Genomic DNA, 24,300 nt, shown 5'->3' on the forward strand with positions numbered 1-24,300 from the left:
TTGATTCAATACAGATAATTGCACGCTAATAATATTGCTATCTAGCTAGCTATTTAGCTGGCTACATTCATAGCTATCTATTTGCTTGCTAGCTATCTAGGTGACTACCTAGCTAGCTACCAATCTATTTGCTATCTATTAGCTATCTCGCTACCTAGCTATCTATTAGTTATCTATTAGCTAGCAAGCTAACTTTCTATCTATTTGAGTTATTCTGGGTTGAGTGAACGCTGGATCGTGTGGCTGCCGCTGCTCACCCACAGAGAAACTGATCCTGTGACTGTAAAGTGACCTTGAGACTTTTGAAAGGTGCTTCGAAATACAATGTATTATTCTTATTATTAGCTATCTTCTATTAGCTAGCTAGCTAGCTGTGTATCTGTGTTACTTCCGGGTTGAGTGAACACTGGCGCGTGTGGCTGCTCCTGCTTACCCACAGGAAAACTTTACTGTCAAGTGACCTTGAGAGTTTTGAAAGGCGCTTCAAAATGAAATATATTCTTATTATTATTATTAGCTAGCTAGCTTTCTATCTATTTGAGTTATTCCGGGTTGAGTGCACGCTGGCTCGTGCGGTTGCCGCTACTTATGATTATTATTATGATTATTCTTATTATTTGTAAGGCTTTTAACATGATTTCAGTTCTTGATGTATTGCTTGATTGTTGCTCCATTGAGAAGATTTTCAATCCAGCAGGCGCTCTCCAAATACACTCCAGTTTTGTGGAATGTCACTTTTTCATTCCTTGCCGCTCTTTTATCGCTTTGATTGCTAGCACGCTTCGAATCCCGCGTGCGACAGCCAAGACAAGGCAGTCCGATGCCCGACGATGATGCCCGACGATGATGACGATGACGATGACATTCTTAGATGATGTGATTGTCATTTTCTGCATTGTTTGCGTGCTTCAAGTTGGACGACGTCGTCTTCTTTCAACAAACACATTATTTTGGTGGGGGAGGGCAGGATGTCAAAACTAAAATCTGTTCCGAAAACCAGGCAATAAGTTAGCTGGCTACTGAGCTAGCGATCTAGTTGGCTACCTTGGTCGCTCTCTATTTGCTTACTAGCTATCTAGCTGGCTACCTAGCTAGCTACCTATTTTCTTACTAGCTATCTAGCTGGCTACCTAGCTAGCTACATATCTATTTGCTATCTATTAGCTATCTAGATAACCATCTATCCATTAGTTATCTATTAGCTAGCTAGCTAGCTAACTTTCTATCTATTTTTTTCCAGGTTGAGTGAATGCTGGCGCATGTGGACTTCCGCTGCTCACTCACAGAAAAACTGATCCTGTGACTGTAAAGCACAGGTGTCAAAGTCAAGGGCCGCGGGCCAAGTCCGGCCCGCCACATCATTTTTTTCGGCCCGCGAAAGCAAATCAAACTTGTTAAATTCCATGATGATTGCTAAAATCTGAGCCAAAATTTCATATTTTTGGATGTCAACCACAATAAAAGTCATTATTCTTGACTTCAGATTTGAAAACGAATTATTCATTAATTTGCTGTGTGCTCTATATGTAATATTTGAAGGGATTTAAACATTCTAATGGGTTCCCCAAATTCATAACGGCCCTCGAGAGGAAACCACAACTACAATGTGGCCCGCGGCAAAAAATGACTTTGACACCCCTGCTGTAAAGTGACCTTGAGAGTTTTGAAATGCGCTGATAAATGAAATGTATTATTATTATTATTATTATTATTATTATGATAACCGGCAGTAATTCTCATCAAATGTGGTTTGGTTTGCTAACCACAATGCTAATCGGGATCAAAATGTTATGGGCCATCACCCCCCATGTGTTTTCAGTCAAGTCAAACGCATCGTTGAGAAAGTTTGCAATGGGCTCAAATGCTAAAGCTAACACAAGACAACACAACACACTATAATAATAATAATAATAATAATAATAATAATAATAATAATAATAATAATAATAATAATAATAATACCTTTCATTTCTAAGCACCTTTCAAAACTTGCAAGGTCACTTTACAGTCACAGGATCAGTTTTTCTGTGGGTGAGCAGCAGCAGCCACACACGCCAGCGTTCACTCAACCCGCAAGTAACTCAAATACATTGACAGCTAGCTAGCTAATAGTTAGCTAATAGATAGCCAGCTAGACAGCCAGTTAGCTAGCGAGCTATATAACTAGTAGATAGTGTTTGGTTAAATGTATTACAAGCTAAGATTAGCATGAACAGTTACTTTTAAAATTGTAAATATTATGAACGGAATGAAATATTGACCTTATTGTGCAACGTGTTAGGTTAAAATATTACAGGCTAATATTAGCATTTTACGGTTATCTTTAAAATTGTCAATATTCTGAATGGAATGAAATATTGACCTTATTGCGCAACGTTGTAACCTAACAATTGGCATGTTGGTTGTGAGAGAGATCACCAAAGAAGCCGGCAAGTTACTCACAGATGATTTATTCCTACCAATTTGATCTCATACAGAATTCTGGGTCTCAGAAAATATTCGTGTGTCCCAAATTAGCAAGAGAGAAGAAAGACAAAGACTAAGACTGAGGAGCCCAGATTTAAAGGTGTACCACATGCATCTTCAAATTTGACTCAAACAAATAATCAGCAGTTGATTGGATCCCTCCTCCTCCTGATGTCGTCATCATTTTTGGGGGATGTCGTGGAGACGTCTGGAGTTGCTCCTGCCCAGTCCGCGTTTTGGTTTATGTTGTAACCTTTCACCTCCTAGTCGTAACTCTTATCTTTCCTTGGGTGATGAGGACCAGCTGACCCCTTGACCTCCTGGTTGCGTCGCAGAATGAGGGAAAAGTTCAGGCGTGGCCACAGCCAATCAGTGTCCTCCATCTAAGCCGCTTTTGTGCATCGTCTTCTCTCACACCAGCTACCTTCATGTCCTCTTTGACAACATCCATAAACCTCCTCGTAGGTCTTCCTTTGGGTCTCCTGGCTGGCAGTTCAAGGCTCAGCGTCCTTCTCCCGATATAGTCACTCGCTCTCCCCTGGACATGTCCAAACCATCTCAGTCTGACTTTCTCTCCAAAGCCTCGAGTATGAGTTGTCCCTCTAATGTCCTCTTTCACAACATCCATAAAGCTCCTCTTAGGTCTTCCTTTTGGTCTCCTGCCTGGCAGTTCAAGGCTCAGGATCCTTCTCCCGATATAGTCACTCACTCTCTCCTCTGGACATCTGGTCCAAACCATCTCAGTCCGACTTCCCCTCCAAAGCCTCTCATTGGAGTTGTCCCTCTGATTGGATTGGATTTGCCTTTATTAGTCTCACAGTGGAGAAATTGACATTTCACAGCAGCAACTCCTTCTTGATCCTGGTCACTGATCCTATCCAACCTGGTCTCTTCTGGTCACTGATCCTATCCAACCTGGTCTCTCCTGGTCACTAATCGTATCCAACCTGGTCACTCCTGGTCACTGATCCTAAATCTGTGCTACCTCCAGCTCTGCTTCCTGTCTTTTCTTCAGTGGCACTGTCTCCAGTCCAAACATCATGGCTGCTCTCACCACCGTTTGATACACTTTTCCTTTCATCATAGCTGAAAGCCTTCTATCACACATCACACCTGACATTTTTCTCCAGCAGTTCCAGCCCGCCTGGACATGCTTCTTCATCTCTTTTCCTCACTCTCCATGCTCTGGACAGTTGACCCCAAGTACTTCAAATCCTCCACCTTCTTTATCTCTTCTCCCTGTAGCATCACTCTTGCACTTGGATCCCTCTCATTCACACACACATACAGTAAAGTCTCGTTATATCGATATTCAAGGGAGTCCGAAAAAATATCGATATAACCGGGACTATCGATATATCCGACCCTGTTTGCATGTAATTTTTTCCGTGCGTGCATAGAAATAGTATCGATATAACCGGGACTATCGATATATCCGATATCGATATAACCAGACTTTACTGTATATTCCGTCTTGCTGCGACTGATCTTCATTCCTCAGCTTTCCAGGGCATACCTCCACCACTCTAGTTTCTCTGCCACTTGTTCCCTGTTTTCGCGACAGATCACAATGTCATCTGCAAACATCATGGTCCAAGGAGATTCTTGTCTAACATCGTCTGTCAGCCTGTCCATCACCATAGCGAATAAGAAGGGGCTGCGAGCTGACCCCTGGTGGAGTCCCAGAATGACAAAAAGTACTGCACCAGTTAATGGGCCATTATGTACTAGAAGTTCACCAGGGGGAAAAAAAGTCTCCATTTGAGACGTAGGGTCTGGACGAGTGACGGAGACGCCGGCTCATCGGGCTCAGGAGCTCAAGCTGACCACCCAGGGAACCAGGGAATGGCTTTCCTTTCTTATATGTTGTCCAACATCATCATAGCTGTAAGCGAGCGCACGCACCACATGTCCCGTGTCCATTGCAGCGGCCTGGCGACGGGCATCTACACCACCAACCTGCCCGAGGCCTGTCGGCATGTGGCCAGCAACGCGCAGGCCAACATCATCGTGGTGGAGAATCAGCAGCAGATGGACAAAATCCTGCAGGTCAGCGCCCGACTCCACTTTGTGACCGAGTGCGTGCCTTCTCCGGACCGTGCCAGGCCAGGCCAGGGCCAGGGCCAGGCCAGGGCCAGGCCAGGGCCAGTCCCTTCAGATCGAAAACAAAACAACAATCAAGAATGCCATCTTTGTCCCACAGGTCAAAGACCAGTTGCAGCACCTGAAAGCCATCGTGCAGTACAAAGGAGAACTGAAACAGAGGCTGCCCTGCCTTTACACGGTACGCTAGCACCTACGCACATGCACTTCGGGCGCACTCTGTGCGTGCAGGTAGCATGGGACTTACGAACGGCCCGACTTACCACCACCCGTAGTTATGACCACAACCTCCAGACCCTATTTTAAACAATGTAATTCTATGCCTGACACTGCAACGTGCTAGCAGGACGGCAACGGCGGTGTGAAGGCACCAGAGGGGGGAGTCTGCCAGTCATTTAGCCTCCGAGTCTCTATTCAACGTTTTGAATGGATTTCGACTGAGGACCATTATGACTTACGACCGTTTGGTCGGAAAGGTACTCGGTCGTAAGTGGGATGTTACCTGTATTTGTTGCTGGACGCCAAAGTGAAGGGATTGCCATTGCAAATAATTATCCGGTCGTGCTTGGCCGCAGGTCGTTCCACCCAGGAGTCGAAAACCTGAACGGGTTGCCATTTTGTGTCGGTCGCAATACCAAGTGTCTCCTTTGTTTTGAGTGGTCGGAATTCATGAGGCTGGCAGAGGACGTGCCGGAAGCGGAGCTGAACCAGTCCATCGCCCGTCTGCGCGCCAACCAGTGCTGCAGCCTCATCTTCACGTCGGGATCCACCGGAACACCCAAAGGCGTCATGCTGAGCCACGACAACGTGAGTCGCAAAACCGCCACCGCCGACAACAAGCTCCGCCCCTTCCACGAGATCGCCGGGATTGCCGTGATTGTGAAATGGAGACATTTTACAAGGCCATCGCGAGCAAAAGATCCTGTCGGTGAAAAGGAAAGAATAGAACGGGGACGATGCGGAAAGACTCGAAAAGGGTGGAAGGGAAAAACTTTGGGAATGAAATGTGTGAATGGCAGCGAACGAGTTGATGAATAAATGAATAAATTCTGCCTTGGGGCCCTTCTGCCCGGCCACTCCCACTCCAGGTGACCTGGACGGCGCAGCGGGCAGGCGAAGCGGTGGGCCTGCGCTACGGCGACGAGTCGGTGGTCAGCTACTTGCCGCTTAGCCACGTAGCGGCGCAGCTCAACGACTTGTACATCACCATGCGCTTTGCCGCCACCACCTACTTCGCCCAACCCGACGCCCTGAAGGTCAGCGGCGCGCCGCCACTGCCCCCCTTCCCCTCCGCCCCATCCTCTTTTGAGGGGTCTGCTTTCCACAAAAGGGGTCCTTGGGGGCCACGTTGAAGGAGGTGAGGCCCACCGCCTTCCTGGGGGTCCCTCGCGTTTGGGAGAAGATGCAGGAGAAAATGCAGGAGGCGGGAGCCAAGGCCAGCCCCTTCCGGAAGAGCGTGGCCGACTGGGCCAAGGCCATCGGCCTCATGTACAACTACAGCGCCATGCACAAGTGAGAGCGCCTCGCCCACGCTTTCCAGGACACGCCTTCAAGGACAAGCCACACCACGCACAGCCTCACAGCAGACCTCCTTTGATGTTTGAAGCTTTTAGTATTGGATTGGATTAGCCTTTCGTTTTTTGTCTTCTTTTTTCTAGCTATTCAGCTATTTATCTCGCTATCTAGCTGACTGGCCAGCTATCTCGCTGGCTAGCTATTAGCTATATAGCTATCTAGCTGGATAGCTACCTAGTTAGCTATCTATTTAATATAGATTGGCTCTCTATTAGCTGTCTAGCTGGCTGGCTAGCTATCTCAATTTCTATCTATTAGCTATACAGCTATCTGGTTGGCTAGCTATCTATGAGCTAGCTAGCTTGCTTTCTATCTATTTGGGTTATTTCCGGGTTGAGTGAACGCAGGCGCGTGTGGTTGCCGCTGCTCACCCTCAGAAAAACTCATCCTGTGACTGTAAAGTGACCTTGATAGTTTTGAAAGGCGCTTAGACATGAAATTGATTATTAATATGAGCCAGCATTCACTCAACCCGGAATAACTCAAATAGATAGAACGTTAGCTAGCTAGCTCATAGATAACTAATAGCTCTATAGATAGCTAATAGATAGGAACATGGGCCAATTTTCACTCCAAGGGAGTCCGAAAAAATATCGATATAACCGGGACTATCGATATATCCGACCCTGTTTGCATGTAATTTTTTCCGTGCGTGCATAGAAATAGTATCGATATAACCGGGACTATCGATATATCCCATATCGATATAACCAGACTTTACTGTATATTCCGTCTTGCTGCGACTGATCTTCATTCCTCAGCTTTCCAGGGCATACCTCCACCACTCTAGTTTCTCTGCCACTTGTTCCCTGTTTTCGCGACAGATCACAATGTCATCTGCAAACATCATGGTCCAAGGAGATTCTTGTCTAACATCGTCTGTCAGCCTGTCCATCACCATAGCGAATAAGAAGGGGCTGCGAGCTGACCCCTGGTGGAGTCCCAGAATGACAAAAAGTACTGCACCAGTTAATGGGCCATTATGTACTAGAAGTTCACCAGGGGGAAAAAAAAAAGTCTCCATTCGAGTGACGGAGACGCCGGCTCATCGGGCTCAGGAGCTCAAGCTGACCACCCGGGGAACCAGGGAATGGCTTTCCTTTCTTATATGTTGTCCAACATCATCATAGCTGTAAGCGAGCGCACGCACCACATGTCCCGTGTCCATTGCAGCGGCCTGGCGACGGGCATCTACACCACCAACCTGCCCGAGGCCTGTCGGCATGTGGCCAGCAACGCGCAGGCCAACATCATCGTGGTGGAGAATCAGCAGCAGATGGACAAAATCCTGCAGGTCAGCGCCCGACTCCACTTTGTGACCGAGTGCGTGCCTTCTCCGGACCGTGCCAGGCCAGGCCAGGCCAGGGCCAGGCCAGGGCCAGGCCAGGGCCAGTCCCTTCAGATCGAAAACAAAACAACAATCAAGAATGCCATCTTTGTCCCACAGGTCAAAGACCAGTTGCAGCACCTGAAAGCCATCGTGCAGTACAAAGGAGAACTGAAACAGAGGCTGCCCTGCCTTTACACGGTACGCTAGCACCTACGCACATGCACTTCGGGCGCACTCTGTGCGTGCAGGTAGCATGGGACTTACGAACGGCCCGACTTACCACCACCCGTAGTTATGACCACAACCTCCAGACCCTATTTTAAACAATGTAATTCTATGCCTGACACTGCAACGTGCTAGCAGGACGGCAACGGCGGTGTGAAGGCACCAGAGGGGGGAGTCTGCCAGTCATTTAGCCTCCGAGTCTCTATTCAACGTTTTGAATGGATTTCGACCGAGGACCAGTATGACTTACGACCGTTTGGTCGGAAAGGTACTCGGTCGTAAGTGGGATGTTACCTGTATTTGTTGCTGGACGCCAAAGTGAAGGGATTGCCATTGCAAATAATTATCCGGTCGTGCTTGGCCGCAGGTCGTTCCACCCAGGAGTCGAAAACCTGAACGGGTTGCCATTTTGTGTCGGTCGCAATACCAAGTGTCTCCTTTGTTTTGAGTGGTCGGAATTCATGAGGCTGGCAGAGGACGTGCCGGAAGCGGAGCTGAACCAGTCCATCGCCCGTCTGCGCGCCAACCAGTGCTGCAGCCTCATCTTCACGTCGGGATCCACCGGAACACCCAAAGGCGTCATGCTGAGCCACGACAACGTGAGTCGCAAAACCGCCACCGCCGACAACAAGCTCCGCCCCTTCCACGAGATCGCCGGGATTGCCGTGATTGTGAAATGGAGACATTTTACAAGGCCATCGCGAGCAAAAGATCCTGTCGGTGAAAAGGAAAGAATAGAACGGGGACGATGCGGAAAGACTCGAAAAGGGTGGAAGGGAAAAACTTTGGGAATGAAATGTGTGAATGGCAGCGAACGAGTTGATGAATAAATGAATAAATTCTGCCTTGGGGCCCTTCTGCCCGGCCACTCCCACTCCAGGTGACCTGGACGGCGCAGCGGGCAGGCGAAGCGGTGGGCCTGCGCTACGGCGACGAGTCGGTGGTCAGCTACTTGCCGCTTAGCCACGTAGCGGCGCAGCTCAACGACTTGTACATCACCATGCGCTTTGCCGCCACCACCTACTTCGCCCAACCCGACGCCCTGAAGGTCAGCGGCGCGCCGCCACTGCCCCCCTTCCCCTCCGCCCCATCCTCTTTTGAGGGGTCTGCTTTCCACAAAAGGGGTCCTTGGGGGCCACGTTGAAGGAGGTGAGGCCCACCGCCTTCCTGGGGGTCCCTCGCGTTTGGGAGAAGATGCAGGAGAAAATGCAGGAGGCGGGAGCCAAGGCCAGCCCCTTCCGGAAGAGCGTGGCCGACTGGGCCAAGGCCATCGGCCTCATGTACAACTACAGCGCCATGCACAAGTGAGAGCGCCTCGCCCACGCTTTCCAGGACACGCCTTCAAGGACAAGCCACACCACGCACAGCCGCAAAGCAGACCTCCTTTGATGTTTGAAGCTTTTAGTATTGGTTTGGATTAGCCTTTCGTTTTTTGTCTTCTTTTTTCTAGCTATTCAGCTATTTATCTCGCTATCTAGCTGACTGGCCAGCTATCTCGCTGGCTAGCTATTAGCTATATAGCTATCTAGCTGGATAGCTACCTAGTTAGCTATCTATTTAATATAGATTGGCTCTCTATTAGCTGTCTAGCTGGCTGGCTACCTATCTCAATATCTATCTATTAGCTATATAGCTATCTGGTTGGCTAGCTATCTATGAGCTAGCTAGCTTGCTTTCTATCTATTTGGGTTACTTCCGGGTTGAGTGAACGCAGGCGCGTGTGGCTGCCGCTGCTCACCCTCAGAAAAACTCATCCTGTGACTGTAAAGTGACCTTGATAGTTTTGAAAGGCGCTTAGACATGAAATTGATTATTAATATGAGCCAGCATTCACTCAACCCGGAATAACTCAAATAGATAGAACGTTAGCTAGCTAGCTCATAGATAACTAATAGCTCTATAGATAGCTAATAGATAGGAACATGGGCCAATTTTCACTCAACACGGAATAACTCAAATAGATAGCAAGTTAACTTGCTAGCTACTAGATAACTAATAGATAGCTAGTTAGTTAGATAGCTAGGTCGCCAGCTAGCTAGATAGTCGGCTATATAGCTCAAGTGAGAACCATACTTTGTGCCCTTATGACGGCGAGGTGACATTTCAGGGAGAATCGGGTGCCGTGGGGCTTCACGCTCGCCAACCAGCTGGTGTTCAAGAAGGTGCGAGCGGCACTCGGGCTGGATCGCTGCCGGGTTTTGTTCACGGGCTCGGCGCCCGTCTCCAAAGAGACCTTGGAGTACTTCATGAGCCTCAACATGCCCCTCATGGAGCTCTACGGCATGAGCGAAAGCTCCGGCCCCCACACCATCTCCACCAACGATGACTTCCACATCAACAGGTCAGTGCCTCCGCCGTCTCCGCCGTCTCCGCCGCCTCCTCCGCCTCCTCCGCCTCCTCCGCCTCCATTTTTGGAATGCAACGGTTTGCCGCCATTCTAAGTAAATTTAGTGTTGCTCTTGGACAATGGGAAGCCATTGATTCCGGCGTTGAAAGCAAACCACTCGCGGAGTTTTGGGGGTCAGACAAACAGTCACTCACAGCGCATCATCAGCAGGCCTCATGGCCGCCCGCATGTGGTCTTAGTTGCGGGAAAGTGATGGCGGGCTGCAAGGTGAAGCTGGACCAACAGGACCAGGAGGGACACGGCGAGATCTGCTTCTGGGGCCGCAACGTCTTCATGGGCTACCTCAACCAGGAGGACAAAACCAAAGAGGCCCTGGACCGGGATGGCTGGCTCCACTCTGGAGACATCGGCAAGTTCCAGCAAAACTTCCTTTTCATCACTGGAAGGATTAAAGGTGGGTCAGTCGGGGGGTCGGTGGGTCGGTCAGTGAGTTGGTCGGTCGGTGGGTGGGTGGGTGGGTCGGTCGGTCGGTCATTCGGTCAGTGGGTGGGTGGGTCGGTCGGTCGGTTGGTAGGTCGGTCAGCCAGTCGGTGGGTCGGTCGGCCGGTCGGTCAGCCGGTCAGCCGGCTGCCTCGTCTTGAATGATTTTCCCAAAATGTCCTGACCTTGCCGATGGCCGTCAACCCGCAGAGCTGATTATTACGGCCGGCGGCGAGAACGTGGCCCCGGTCCCCATCGAGAACGCAATCAAGGCCGAGGTGCCCATCGTCAGCAACGCCATGCTGATCGGAGACCGCAAGAAGTTCCTCTCCATGTTGCTCACGCTCAAGGTAAGTGGGCCCAGAGCCCGGACCGCCCGGACCGCCCACCAAAGCCTTTTCCGAGGAACCGCGATGGGTTGTCAGTGCGTGGCAGACCCAGACGGAAACCCCACGGACCAGCTTGGCCCCGACGCCGTGGCCTTGTGCCGGGACCGCGGCGCCCGTGTCGCCACCGTGTCGGAGGTGATCGCCACCGAGGAGCCCGCCGTCTACGAGGCCATTCGCGAGGGCGTCCAGCGATACAACACCAAGGCTGTCTCCAACGCGCAGAAGGTGCAGAAGTTTAGCATCTTGCCGAGAGACTTCTCCGTCGCCGGAGGCGAGCTCGGTGAGTTGCTGGCCGGGAAATTAACGCATCTCTTGCTGAGGTCGCTGTGACTTACGGACTTTGTTCAGTTTCATGGCCCATTTTTACGGCCAAGTTTTATGGCTGTCATTTTCCAAAATACAGACGGATTGATTGGATTGGATTGGATTGGATTGGATATGCCTTTATTAGTCTCACAGTGGAGAAATTTACATTTCACAGCAGCAAAGTGATGAAAGTGATTGGGGGTTTGCTTTGTTTTCAAGACGTCTGTGTAAGCTCTCAGTCGTACAGGAGTGGTCGGTCCATCAATGAAAAGGTTTCTTCAGCCGTCATCTGTACAAATTTGAAGGTGTCGGATGTTTCGCTTCTCATCCTAGAGGCTTTGTCAGCAAACTAAAATTTACTGGCAGTTTTGGCCCTATATTTTTATCTCTACTGTCCAGACGTGGCGGTGCCAGACTCTGCTATGATAGGTCTCTACTCTCAGGTTGGGGGGGAGCGGAGGACTATTCCCTGAGATTACACTGATTACTTCTATTGTCCTAACTGATTACCTCTATTGTCCTGCCTGATTATGGGGTCTACAACTGGCCTGATTGCCCCATTTGATCTGGTATCACCTCATCAGCATAACTAAGCCTATGTTGTCTAAGAAGTCGGAGGAACAATCCAAATTGAACCTCAATGCCACCTTGGCGATTGAGTATAGGGTTTTGCTGTTTCATGAAAATGAGAGCCGGGACTATCATAACAGAGTCTGGCACCGCTATGTCTGGACAGTAGATATATATATATATATATCGAAACTTGAAAAAATATCGATATAACCGGGACTATCGATATATCCGATCCTGCGCCGAACTGCATTAAACAAAAGCCGCCAAAAGAGGGCAGCCAAGCGCCATATAAGAAACGGAGCTGGCCATTAGCTCCCTTTTTTTTGGGTGAGAGATGTTCCCCCAATGTTGCCTCAAAATGGCACATATAATTCTTTAACGATTGTAAACATGTATGCTTTAATCTTCAGAACTACAGTGTATTTGAAACATATTCATAACTGGATGTGTAACAAGAAAGCATATTATCCGAATCTGAAGCCATTGTTTGGATTCACAAGCAATGCAAGACGTCTTGGCGTGAAGTCATTTTTATTTGCATTTGAATAAAAAGTGACATCGGCTGTCCTTTAATACACAGTATGGAATGTTAATAATTTTCAAAATCATCGCGCTTCAGCAGACAAAACAAGAAACATTGTTGCAAAAAACGATTGCATTCATCTACAGTACAGTGGGCATGTACATAACACAACAGGGAAACTGCAACGCTTACATCTTACTGTATTATGTATACAATTTAAAAAAGTCATCAATCTTCTTCTGCTTCCCATTTTTACCTTTTAACACAAACACTTCAATCTCGTCTGCTACACACGAGCTAGCGTCTGAAAATGAAAATAGCGTCTGCTACACGGGTGCTGGGCACGTAACCAAGTCACCTGACCAAGTCGACCAATGGCGCGACTGATGGCGTGACACGTAACCGAGACACGTGACCAAGTTGACCAACGGCGCAACCGATGGCGTGTCACGTGACAAAGTCACACGGCCAAGTCGACCAATAGCGCGACCGATGGCGGCTCATGTGACCAAGTCGACCAATGGCGCGACCGATGGCGGCTCACGTAACAAGACACGTGACCAAGTTGACCAATGGCGCGACGGATATATCGATATAAACAACAAAAATGGCCGGCGGGGGATGAAAAGGAGCACCGTAATAACCGGAATATCGTAATAATCGGGTATCGTACTAAACGGGACTAATTATACATAAAAAGACTAGAACTGTGCAAGGGAAATGAAAATAGTATCGTAATAAGCGGTACTATCGATATAACCGATATCGATATAACGAGACTTTACTGTGTATATATATATATATATATATATATATATATATATATATATATATATATATATATATATATATATATATATATATATATATATATACTGCAAGTAAAAGACTTTAGTTCGCTAAAGCGAAACGTCCGACACCTTGAAAGAAGTACAGATTCCCTCGAAAGGGGCACTAGAAAAGTTCTATTCTGTCATGATCTGGTTGGCGACCAACGGGGGCCGCTGTCGCCCCCGCCTACACCTCACAGGTGCTGGTCGTCCCGATCAGATTGGCGAGCAGCGGGTAGCGACGTCAGCCCTGCCTGCAGCCTCGCAGGTGTTGGTCGTTTAATCATTGACATTTAAAAGAACACCCGGCACGACCATCCGGTGCCGGTTCATTGTTTGTTTGCTGCTTGGTTGCTGCATGCATCGTGTACGTGTTTGTTTAACCTTGGCGGACTTTTACTTTTGGTCTTCTTTTGCTACTTTGTATTTTTTCCATTCAGATGATTTTGATGTTTTACATTTTGTTACTGCTGACCTTTATTTTAATACAATTTGTCAAACAACCTCCTGCTCCCTCCTGCCTGCTTTTTGGGATCCGCACCCGCCATCACCACCTCGCAAAACGTGACATATTCGGCTCATACTCAGCCGAGAGTTCATGGCGACATGAGAAAAAGCTGTGCTGGATTTGGTGCGCTTGGATCGATACATGAGTTGGAGTCACTGGAAAAGGTGGTGGGCAGGGTGCGGGGGGTCCAGTGGGATTTTCCGCCACCTTGTTTTGGTTGTCGGTTGTTGCAGGTGGCAAGCAGCTCGTCACACGTGGGCCCGCCTCCGCTGTAACTTGTCCCGCGATGAACCGGGTCACCTGGTCACATGCCTGAGATGACAATTCCAAAGCAAATGTGTTTTTGGCACGTGCGCACGTACACATGCTGGAAATGGAATGTGCTTGTACTTTACACACCGGTGGGAATTTTCCACCTATCGGCGGATTGCCAACTTTTTCAGAGCAAAATGACCACATCAAACTCAAGCTGGATTCTGGCTTTTTTGCTGTTCATTTCCTGTTTGCGCTTGTGTTGTCGGAAAGCGTCATTTTGATTGGATGATACTGACGCTGGTTGGCGGAAAGCACCATTTTGATTGGATGATCTTGATTTAGGTAGCATCTCCTGCGGAAGGTCATGCTTCTTCATGAGCTTCTATAGCAGCCTCAGGAAGTCCATCCTCTGTTGGGCCTTTCTCAGGATGGACTTGGTGTTGACCTCCCACTTCCTGTTCTGGGAGACTGTGATTCCCAGGAACTTGAAGGTTTCAAAGGTTGACACCAGGGAGTTGGATAGTGTGAGATAGACTACTGTGAGAGGCAGCAGAAAGCAAGCGTGCAAGCTAATGAGCCGTGGGCAGGATAGCTAGCAGTCACCTTGCGTATGGACCCGCAAGATGACTTTTAATCCGATTGTTTGGATGGATTTTGACCAATCATGAGGAACAGAAAACCATTCATATTCCTGGGAAGTATTATCACTAAGTTAGTTTCTATCATACATTCTGACATTTTATTACATATATATCTCATCTCATTTTCCGTAGCGCTTCTTCCTCATTAGGGTCGCGGGGGTTGCTGGAGCCTATCTCAGCTGTCTTCGGGCACGAGGCGGGGGACACCCTGAATTGCTTGCCAGCCAATCGCAGGGCACACAAAGACATACAACAGTCACTCTCACACTCACACCTAGGGACAATTTGGAGTGGTCAATCTGCCTGCCATGCATGTTTTTGGAGTGTGGGAGGAAACCGGAGGACCTGGAGAAAACCCACGCGGGTCTGGGGAGAACATGCAAACTCCACACAGGGAGGCCGGACCGGGACGCCAACCGGCGACCTCTGCACTGTGAAGCCGGTGTGCAACCACTCGACTACCGGGCCGGCCCATTACATACATATATATATATATATATATATATATATTTTTTTAATTATATATATATATATATATATATATATATATATATATATATATATATATATATATATATATATATATATATATATACAGTATATTTACGTGTACACCCCCCCCTCCACACTTTTTCCCCGCCTTTTTTCTCATTTGCCATTCTAATCCCTGTTTCCAGGACCCACCATGAAACTCCGGAGGCCGATCGTCATCCAAATGTACCAGGAGAAGATCGAGCAGATGTACACCGAGCAGACGCAAGCCAAGTAAGCCGCCATGATGGAGTCAACGTGCGCTCTTAATCAAATATGGACACAAATGTACTTACTTTAGATCAGGTGTTCTGGGATGTATTTGGCTTTTTTTCGGGTGGGTGGGGTCACAGTTATACCATGAAAATATACAATCAAATATTTACACAAATGTATTCACCTTTGACGAGATTTACTGTGTGTATTCGGCATAATATTTGTGATGTCGGTGTGAAATATGGCGACATTTTTAATCATATCCTGAAAAAAAAGTTGTTTTCCTCTGCGTACAAAATAAATAATCAGCAAGCTGAGTGGATCCTGAACTGTCATCGTGACTGTATCGGATCCAAAGTCCTGCTTTTACAAAATCCATGAAAAAGTTTCTTCAGCCGTCATTTGGACTTCTGTCAAGGTGTCGGACGTTTCGCTTCTTATCCAAGAGGCTTCGTCAGCGAACTAAAAATTGTTTGCTGGTAGTTTTGGCCCTATATATATATCCCTCCTGTCCGGACGTGGCGGTGCCAGACCTCTGCTCTGCTAGGTCCCTGCTCTCAGGTTGGGGCAACAGAGGACTATTCCCTGAGGCTACACTGATTACTTCTATTGTCCCGACTGATTACTTCTATTGTCCTGCCTGATTATGGGGTCTACGACTGCCCTGATTGCCCCATTTGCTCTGGTATCACATCATCAGCATAAGTCGGCCCATGTTGCTTCAGAAGTCGGTTGTAGGAAAGATCCAAATTAAAACTCACCCCACCACACCATGGCCATCGTTCTTACAACAGATCAGATGGCAGGGAGGACAAATTGTCCTCTTTGGATTTTGTTCGGATTGTGGACGGGCGCTATCGGGGCATCTTGCCTGTCTGCCGTTTTAACAGCGCTCACCATCAATGAACTCTTTGACCCACTCTATGACCCACTCTATGAACCACTCTATGAACCATCTATGAACCACTCTATGAACCATCTATGAACCACTCTATGAACCACTCTATGAACCACTCTATGAAGCACTCTATGAACCACTCTATGAACCACTCTATGAACCACACTATGAACCACTCTATGAACCACACTATGAACCACACTATGAACCACTCTATGAACCACACTATGAACCACACTATGAACCACTCTATGAACCACTCTATGAACCACTCCATGAACCACTCTATGAACCACTCTATGAACCATTCTCCTTCTTGACTGGGGACTTTTCACGGATCAGATGGCATGCAGGACAAATTGTCCTCTATCGGCCTTTGTTTGGGTTGCGGATGGGCGCTATCAGGACATCTTGCCCGTCTGCCGTTTTAACAGTGTTCACCATCTATGAACTCTCCGTTGGCAGATGGCCTGATATGCGCATACCCGACGTTGGCAGAGCTGCGTCCTCGCTAAAAGGGCGCGGGAGTTACTCCTGGCCAGAAAAGAGCTTTCAAGATGACAACTTTGCAATCATATCATGGTGGGCAACGCCCTACGTTGCAACTACGTTTTGTCATTTTCAATTTCAGGAGTGGCCACAGTTTGACCGCTGGCTCGCGCAGTGGTCACAAGACAATCACAAAGGGTTCTACGGTACTGTATAATTACAAACATATTTTCATTTGCTCGCTATTTGCTATCTATAAGCGCTGGCTGGCTAGCTAGCTATCTGTCTGGCTAGCTAGCTATCTAGCTAGCTATCTATTCACTATCTAGCTGGCTGGCTATCTAGCTAGGTATCTGTTGGCTATCGATTGGCTTGCTAGCTAGCTTTCTATCTATTTGAGTTACTTCCGGGTTGAGTGAACGCTGGCGGATGTGGCTGCCGCTGCTCACCCACAGAAAAAAAAAATATCCGGTGACTGTAAAGTGACCTTGAGAGTTTTGAAAGGTGACGAATAAATGATAAAAGGTTTTCTGATTCTGAAATGTATTCTGATTATTGTTTGTTCTTCTCCCTGATACATTCAGTCCGCGATTGCCCCGTTTTCTGTGCGTGTCGCCGGGTGTCCCCCAAGAAAGCAAGCAGGCTTTTCTTTTGCGTCCAAGATGGTTTTACTGGAGCACTGGTTGATACAAGGCGGGCAATCTGCAGGATTAGCGATCAATGTTAGCGCTGGCTTGTCATTTGGTGGTGATGGCCACGCCCTTCTTCACCCATGCGTTGCTATTGAGGAGCGATAGCATGAAGCGAGCCACGTCGCCTCGTCCCATGGCGCTGCCCGCTGGACGCCCGAACTCGTCGGGCACAAAGTAACCCTCGTGGGTCAGGAACTCCAACGCTGGCCAAAACACAGGCACCAGGTTAATCATCATCATCATCATCATCAGGATGCATTTCATTTCTAAACACCTTTCTAAACTCTCAAGGTCACTTTACAGTCACAGGATAAGATTTTCTGTGGGTAAGCAGTGGCACCCACACGCGCCAGCGTTCATTCCACCTGGAAGTAACTCAAATACATGGAAAGCTAGCTAGCTACCAACAGATACCAAGCCAGATAGCCAGCCAGTGAGACAGCCAGCCTACTAAACAGTGAATAGATGTAGCTAACTAGATAGATAGATAGCCACACAGAGAGCTAAAAGATAGCAAAGAGCTAGAACATGATAATACTAATGATCCATTTGCTTCATATGCGCCTTTCAAAACTTTCAAGGTCAATTTACAGTCACGGGATAGGTTTTCTTATGTGGGTGAGCAGCGGCAGCCACACGCGCCAGCGTTCACTCAACCCGGAAGTAACTCAAATAGACAGAAAGCTAACCATCTAGTAGATAGCTAAGAGACAGAAAACAGCCAGCTAGATAGCTAGCCACCTATATAGTTATATATAGCTAATAGCGGTCTAGCTAGATAGTCAGTTAGCTAATACACTGAATAACTAGCTAGCTAATAGATAGCCCTCCAGCCGGATAGATGGCCAGCCAGCTAGATAGCTAATGGATAGCCCTTAGATAGCTAATAGATAGCCCATAGATAGCCATCCAGCCAGATAGATAGCTGATCGATAGCCAGCCAGCCAGCTAGATAGCTAATAGACAGCCAATAGATAGCCAGCTAATCAGCCAGCCAAGTTACTTGGTCTTTCCCTTGCAAATGTAACCACTAGCGAGCATATTGTGAAAGGATGCGCGGTGCGTGTGCGCCTTTACCCGAGGACGGCATATTGTTGAGACCGGGCGGGCGCACCACCGTCCAGTTGATGTCGTCCACCTGCCGCAGGTTCTCTTCCATCTCCCACATGTTGCTCAGCACGCTGCGGATCAGCGGCAGCAACAGGAAGCGGATCAGGTACGGCGATTGCCTGCCGGACTCGGCTGGGAACACAAAACAAGCACCCCACGTTGGGTCACTTCTACAGCAGTACCCATCTAAATAGATAGCTAGCTAGCTAGCTAGCTAGTAGCAGCGGCAGCCACACACGCCAGCGTTCACTCAACCCGGAGGTAACTCAAATAGCTAGCTAGCGAATAGATAGCTAATAGCTAACAAATAGTTAGCTATTCGCCAGCAAATAGATCGCTAATAGCTAGTGACTAGATACCCGTTAGCTAGCGAATAGATGGCTAATAGCGAGCAAATAGATAGCCATTAGCCAGTGAATAGATAGCTATTAGCTAGCAAATAGATAGCTATTAGCTAGAAAATAGAAAGCCATTAGTCAGTGAATAGATAGCTATTAGCTAGCAAATAGATAGACATTAGCCAGCGAAAAGATAGCTATTAGTACTTGAGACGTGAAACAAAATGGCTGACCAAACAATGAACATCCCTAAAGATTGTGTAAATGAAACTAATAGATAACTAATAGCTAGCGATTAGATAGCCATTAGCCAGCGAATAGCTATTAGTACTTGAGACGTGAAACAAAATGGCCAACCAAACAATAAACAACCCTATGGATTGTGTGAATGAAACAAATAGATGACTAATAGCTAGCAAATAGATAGCCATTAGCTAGTGAATAGATAGCTATTAGCTAGCGAATAGATAGCTATCAGCTAGCAAATAGATAGCCATTAGTCAGTGAATAGATAGCATTTAGCTAGTGATTAGATAGCCATTAGCCAGCGAATAGATAGCTATTAGTACTCGAGACGTGAAACAAAATGGCCGATCAAACATCCCAAAAGATTGTGTCAATGAAACATACACCAGAAGCTCCCCAAAAAAATCCAAATCTATCTATTCGCTAGCTAATAGCTATCTATTCGCTTGCTAATAGCTATCTGTTCGTTTGCTATTAGCTATCTATTTGCTGGCTCTTGGCTATCTTTTCGCTAGCTATTAGCTATCTATTCGCTAGCTATTCGTTAGCTATTGGCTATATATTCTTGCGCTATGATCTTTGTCTTTTTTTTTCACAGCACGAAACGGTGCTAGCGCGGCGTCCACTCACGGTGTGTGTACCAAGACGTGACGGCGATGATCCTGTTGACGCGCGCCTCCCGCATGGCGGCGATGACGGCGCTCATGGAGCGGTTGTAGCCCGTCACGCCGGAGAAGAAGGAGGCGGAGAAGCCCAGACACGAGACCACCACGTCCGTCCCCCTCAAGTGAGACGTCAGGCTGTCCGCCGAGAACACGTCGGCCTCCACCACCTGCAACCGATCAGACACATGAATCAGAATCAGAATCTTTATTGACAAGTATGTAGAACACATTGTGGGTGAGCAGCGGCAGCCACACGCGCCAGCGTTCACTCAACCCGGAATAACTCAAATAGATAGAAAGCTAGCTAGCTGGCTAATAGATAGCGAACAGATAGCAAGCTAGATAGCTAGCCAGCTAGACATCTAATAGGGAGTGAGCTAGTTAGCCAGCCAAGTAGCCAGCCAGATAGCTAATAGACAGCAAATAGATAGCTAGTGAGGTAGCCAGCCAGGTAGCCATCCAAATAGCCAGATAGATAGCTAGGTAGCCATCCAGGTAGCCAGCGAGGTAGCCAGCCAGGTAGCCAGCTAGGTTGCCAGCCAGATAGCTAATAGACAATAAATAGATAGCTAGTGAGGTAGCCAGCCAGGTAGCCATCCAAATAGCCAGATAGCTAGCTAGGTAGCCATCCAGGTAGCCAGCGAGGTAGCCAGCCAGGTAACCAGCTAGGTAGCCAGCCAGATAGCTAATAGACAACAAATAGATAGCTAGGTAGCCAGCCAGGTACCCAACTAGGTAGCCAGCTTGGTAGCCAACTCGATAGCCAGCCAAATAGCCAGATAGCTAATAGACAACAAATAGATAGCTAGCTAGGTAGCCAGCCAGGTACCTGGCTAGGTAGCCAGCTAGGTAGCCAGCTAGGTACCCACCCAGATAGCAAGCTAGAATCTGGAGTGAATCTGAGGTGAACAGACACGGCCTGTCAAACTGTCATTTTCATGTAAGAGTGATTCAAACACGGCGGTGGATTTGATGGACCAAAAAGGATAGAACTATGTTATAAAAATGCTATCTAGCTCGCTACCTAGCTGGCTATCTATTTGCTATCCATTTGCTATCTAGCTAGCTACCTAGCTGGCTATCCATTGCCATTTCCATCTAGCTATCAGAATCAGATCAGAATCATCTTTATTGCCGAGGATGTAGAACACACAAGGGATTTGTTTCCGGTAGAACACGCTGCACTAGTATCATCATCAAAAAAAAAAAAAAAATGCTAAGAGGCACTATACACTTCTGTTTGGCTTCCTGTTTCAAGAGTTAATGGCGACTGACAAGGGAAGACACTGTTTAAATGTCTGCTGGATTTGGTGCGCATGGATCGGTAGCGCCTGCCTGAGGGGAGTCGCTGGAAAAGGTGGTGGGCAGGGTGCGGAGGGTCCAGTCAGATTTTCCGCGCCCTTGTTAGGATTCTCCAGAGTGGGCAGCGCGCTGACAATGATTTTTTCCACCGTCCTAACTGACCGTTCAAGTCAGGTTTTGTCCATTTTTGTGGCGGCTCCGAACCAAACGCTGATGGAAGAACACAGGATGGATTCCATGATAGTCGTGTAGAAATTTTCCTTTGGGCTTTTCCATTCAGGGGTGGCCACAGCCAATCAGTGTCCTCCATCTAAGCCGCTTTTGTGCATCGTCTTCTGTCACACCAGCTACCTTCATGTCCTCTTCGGTCTTCCTCTGGGTCTCCTGCCTGGCAGTTGAAGGCTCAGCATCCTTCTTCCGATATCGTCACTCTCTCTCCTCTGGACATCTGGTCCAAACCATCTCAGTCCGACTTCCTCTCCAAAGCCTATCATTGGAGTTTTCCCTCTGATATAGTTTATTTCTTTAATTACAGCCATTATGGAATGTGACTCTCCTTCCAAACAGCAATTCCCTCCCTCCGACCTCCTCTTACCCCATTCCAACAAGCCATGAACGACCATGACAAAGGTAAATAAAATGACACATTTATTATACATAAAATAAGGTCTATTTTGTGTAGTTTTAAGGCTTAAAAAATTAGAAAGTAGAAAATGATGTTTGATGGGAACGCATTATTGTCATTTTAATGGTTTCCTATGGGAAATTAATGTTTGGGATACACACTTACACACTCTGTCTGGGAACCAATGAAATCGGTAAGCCAAGGTATGACTGTATTCTCAATTCCCGAATCCATTCGTGAACGGCAGTAAATGAGTAAATGATTGAACTTTGACGACAGTGGCTTTTGTCGCTTGCTCGTCCGACATTTGGAATGTTGATCCTGTTGTGAATCAAAGCTTTGATCTTTGAAAGTCTTTTGGCACGAGGACCAAGCGATGGACAAAGCTACTCTGCGTGAACTCTGACCCGCGGCGGCGTCCGGCGCTTACCTTGAGGTTGTCGTGCCGCACGGTGAGCTTGTCCGGGTCGCGTACGACGGCGGTGACGGCGTGGCCCTGCCGCAGCGCCTGACTCACCACCAACTGGCCCGTCTGGCCGCTGGCCCCCAGCACGGCGATCCTCATCCTGGCTCTTGACGCTCCGGTGCCGAGTGCCGCGTGCCGAGTGTCAAATGCCGAGTGCCGAGTGTCGCCCGCCCGCCCAAAGCTTTGCGAGCCGCACCGGTCACGAGGAAGCTAGGGATGTGTCGTTTGCCAACGAGCTGGTTCTTAGAGCCGGAAGTGAACGAACAAGGAGCCGGAAATGGGAGCCGACTTTTTTCCCCCCTTATTCCCCGTCCCCAGTCTTTGGTTAAAGCCATCCTCGATTGGTCAAGATTGGCCTTATAAATAAAAGTATTTGATGTAGTGTATTTTTTTGACATGATTAATTCGTGTTTCACATCATTTTACATGATTTTTGGTAGTTAATTAATTTAAGCAACAAACAAACAAACTGAGGAGCCATTTGGGAGCCATAAGAGCCGGATCTTTTTCGAGAGCCGAGCCAAAAGAAGCCAATTCCCATCACTCGAGGGAGCATCAAAGCCACGTCAATATGCATTTCACGTCGCTTTCACGCTCACCGTGTGTTCATGTGATTGGGGATCGGTGGGTTGGGGGGGTGTAACAGAGGACGGCATGAAACGTTGGCCGCGCAAAAGAAAAGCTGTCTTGTTCCCAAGCGACTGACGGGCGTTGGCTTTGGCCGAAGGCTCTGAACGCTGCATCTTCTCCCCAATTGATTCCTTCCGCATCGGCGCTTGGTGATGATGATGCTGTCAAAGAAACCTTGTTTGTGGGAGGGAGTCGGTAGGGGGGCTATTCAGGGCCAGCAAAGTCCTTCTCCTCCTGGCCAAGACACTATTATTATTATTATTATTATTATTATTATTATTATTATTAGTAGTAGTAGTAGTAGTATTCTTATTAGTATTAGTATTAGTATTAGTATTAGTATTAGTATTAGTATTAGTATTAGTATTAGTATTAGTATCTTTGTCGATTGATGAGAAGGCCGGTCAGTTCGCTGACAAAGCCTCTTGGATAGGAGGCGAAACGTCCGACACCTTCAAACAAAGAAGTACAGATGACGGCTGAAGAAACCTTTTCATCGATGGATCACTCCTGTACGACTGAGAGCTTACACAGACGTATCTTTGTCGATTTTTTTTCTCTTTCTCGCTCTCTTTCCCTTTCCACATCTGAGTAAATAAAGTCGCCCTGCAATTCCTTCAACTGTAGCTACCTAGCTGGCTATCTATTTGCTATCTATTATCTACCTGGCTGGCTAGCTAGCTTTCTAGCTGGCTTTCTATATGGCTATCTATTTGCTGTTTAGCTCCCTGGCTGGCTATTACCTATATCTGTGATATAGCTAGCTAGCTAGCTAGCTAGCTTTCTAACTGGCTAGTTATTAGCTATCTTTTGGCAAGCTAGCTTTCTATCAATTTGAATTACTTCCTAGTTAAGTGAACGCTGGCGTGTGGCTACCGCTGCTCACCCACAGAAAAAAAACTTATCCTGTGACTGTAAAGTGACCTTGAGGGTTTTGAAAGGTTCTTAGAAATGAAATGGATCATTCTTAGTTATACAGCGAGCTAGCTAGCTGGCTGTCTAGCTGGCTATCTGTTAGCTATATATTTACTATCTATTAGCTAGCTAGCTAGCTATCTTATATCTATTGGAGTTACTTCCAGGTGAGGTGAACGCTGGCGCGTGTGGCTGCTGCTGCTCACCCACAGAAAAACTTCTCCCATGACTGTAAAGTGACCTTGAGAGTTTTGAAAGGCGCTTAGAAATGAAATGGATTATGATTATCCATCTTGATGTCTGTGGCGCTTCTCTGAATTGGATTGTATGGAAATATATAGCTTTCATGCTAGCTTCACGCTTTCACGCTAGCTTTCATGCTTCCATTTCAAACATACTTGAACACGTTTTGCAAAATCACTTTGGCCTTTGGCTTTCGAAGCGCCTGTTCTCACTTGTCTCTCGAATAGGAAAGTGTGAGCTTTGAATATTCCAAGCTAATATTAGCGTGAACAGTTCCATTTAATCTTTTAGCAATTTTAAACGGAATGAAATATGGACCTGATTGTGCAACGTTTTAAGCTAACAATTGGCGTGGTCGTTGTGAGAGGGATCACCAAAGTAGC

At 47.4% G+C, this 24,300-nt stretch overlaps 2 protein-coding genes across 2 annotated transcripts in view; one reads left to right on the forward strand and one right to left on the reverse strand.

Annotated features, from left to right (window-relative positions):
• The window catches only part of LOC148899874 (long-chain-fatty-acid--CoA ligase ACSBG2-like), a 19,848-nt gene extending 4,228 nt beyond the window's left edge, over positions 1 to 15,620 (forward strand). Inside the window, exons 6-15 of the mRNA XM_088994187.1 lie at positions 4,395 to 4,515; positions 4,670 to 4,750; positions 5,227 to 5,376; positions 5,658 to 5,825; positions 5,900 to 6,081; positions 9,807 to 10,040; positions 10,286 to 10,500; positions 10,737 to 10,876; positions 10,952 to 11,195; positions 15,229 to 15,620. Coding sequence (XP_088850313.1) covers positions 4,395 to 4,515; positions 4,670 to 4,750; positions 5,227 to 5,376; positions 5,658 to 5,825; positions 5,900 to 6,081; positions 9,807 to 10,040; positions 10,286 to 10,500; positions 10,737 to 10,876; positions 10,952 to 11,195; positions 15,229 to 15,320 — 1,627 coding nt within the window. The 3' untranslated portion in view covers positions 15,321 to 15,620. The remainder of the gene's footprint in view (positions 1 to 4,394; positions 4,516 to 4,669; positions 4,751 to 5,226; positions 5,377 to 5,657; positions 5,826 to 5,899; positions 6,082 to 9,806; positions 10,041 to 10,285; positions 10,501 to 10,736; positions 10,877 to 10,951; positions 11,196 to 15,228) is intronic.
• A 1,687-nt stretch (positions 15,621 to 17,307) lies between these two features.
• Positions 17,308 to 22,503, reverse strand: LOC148899875 (flavin reductase (NADPH)-like). The gene is made up of 4 exons (XM_088995398.1): positions 22,094 to 22,503; positions 19,702 to 19,903; positions 18,455 to 18,619; positions 17,308 to 17,580 (listed from the first exon to the last, which is right to left on the reverse strand). The coding sequence occupies exons 1-4, from the start codon at positions 22,226 to 22,228 to the stop codon at positions 17,423 to 17,425; spliced, it is 660 nt and encodes a 219-aa protein (XP_088851524.1). The 5' UTR covers positions 22,229 to 22,503; the 3' UTR covers positions 17,308 to 17,422.
• Between the last annotated feature and the right edge of the window lie 1,797 nt (positions 22,504 to 24,300).

Source organism: Hippocampus bargibanti, linkage group LG04 (genome assembly GCF_051943395.1).
Source record: "Hippocampus bargibanti isolate YZ-2025 linkage group LG04, ASM5194339v1, whole genome shotgun sequence".
NCBI lineage: Eukaryota > Metazoa > Chordata > Actinopteri > Syngnathiformes > Syngnathidae > Hippocampus > Hippocampus bargibanti.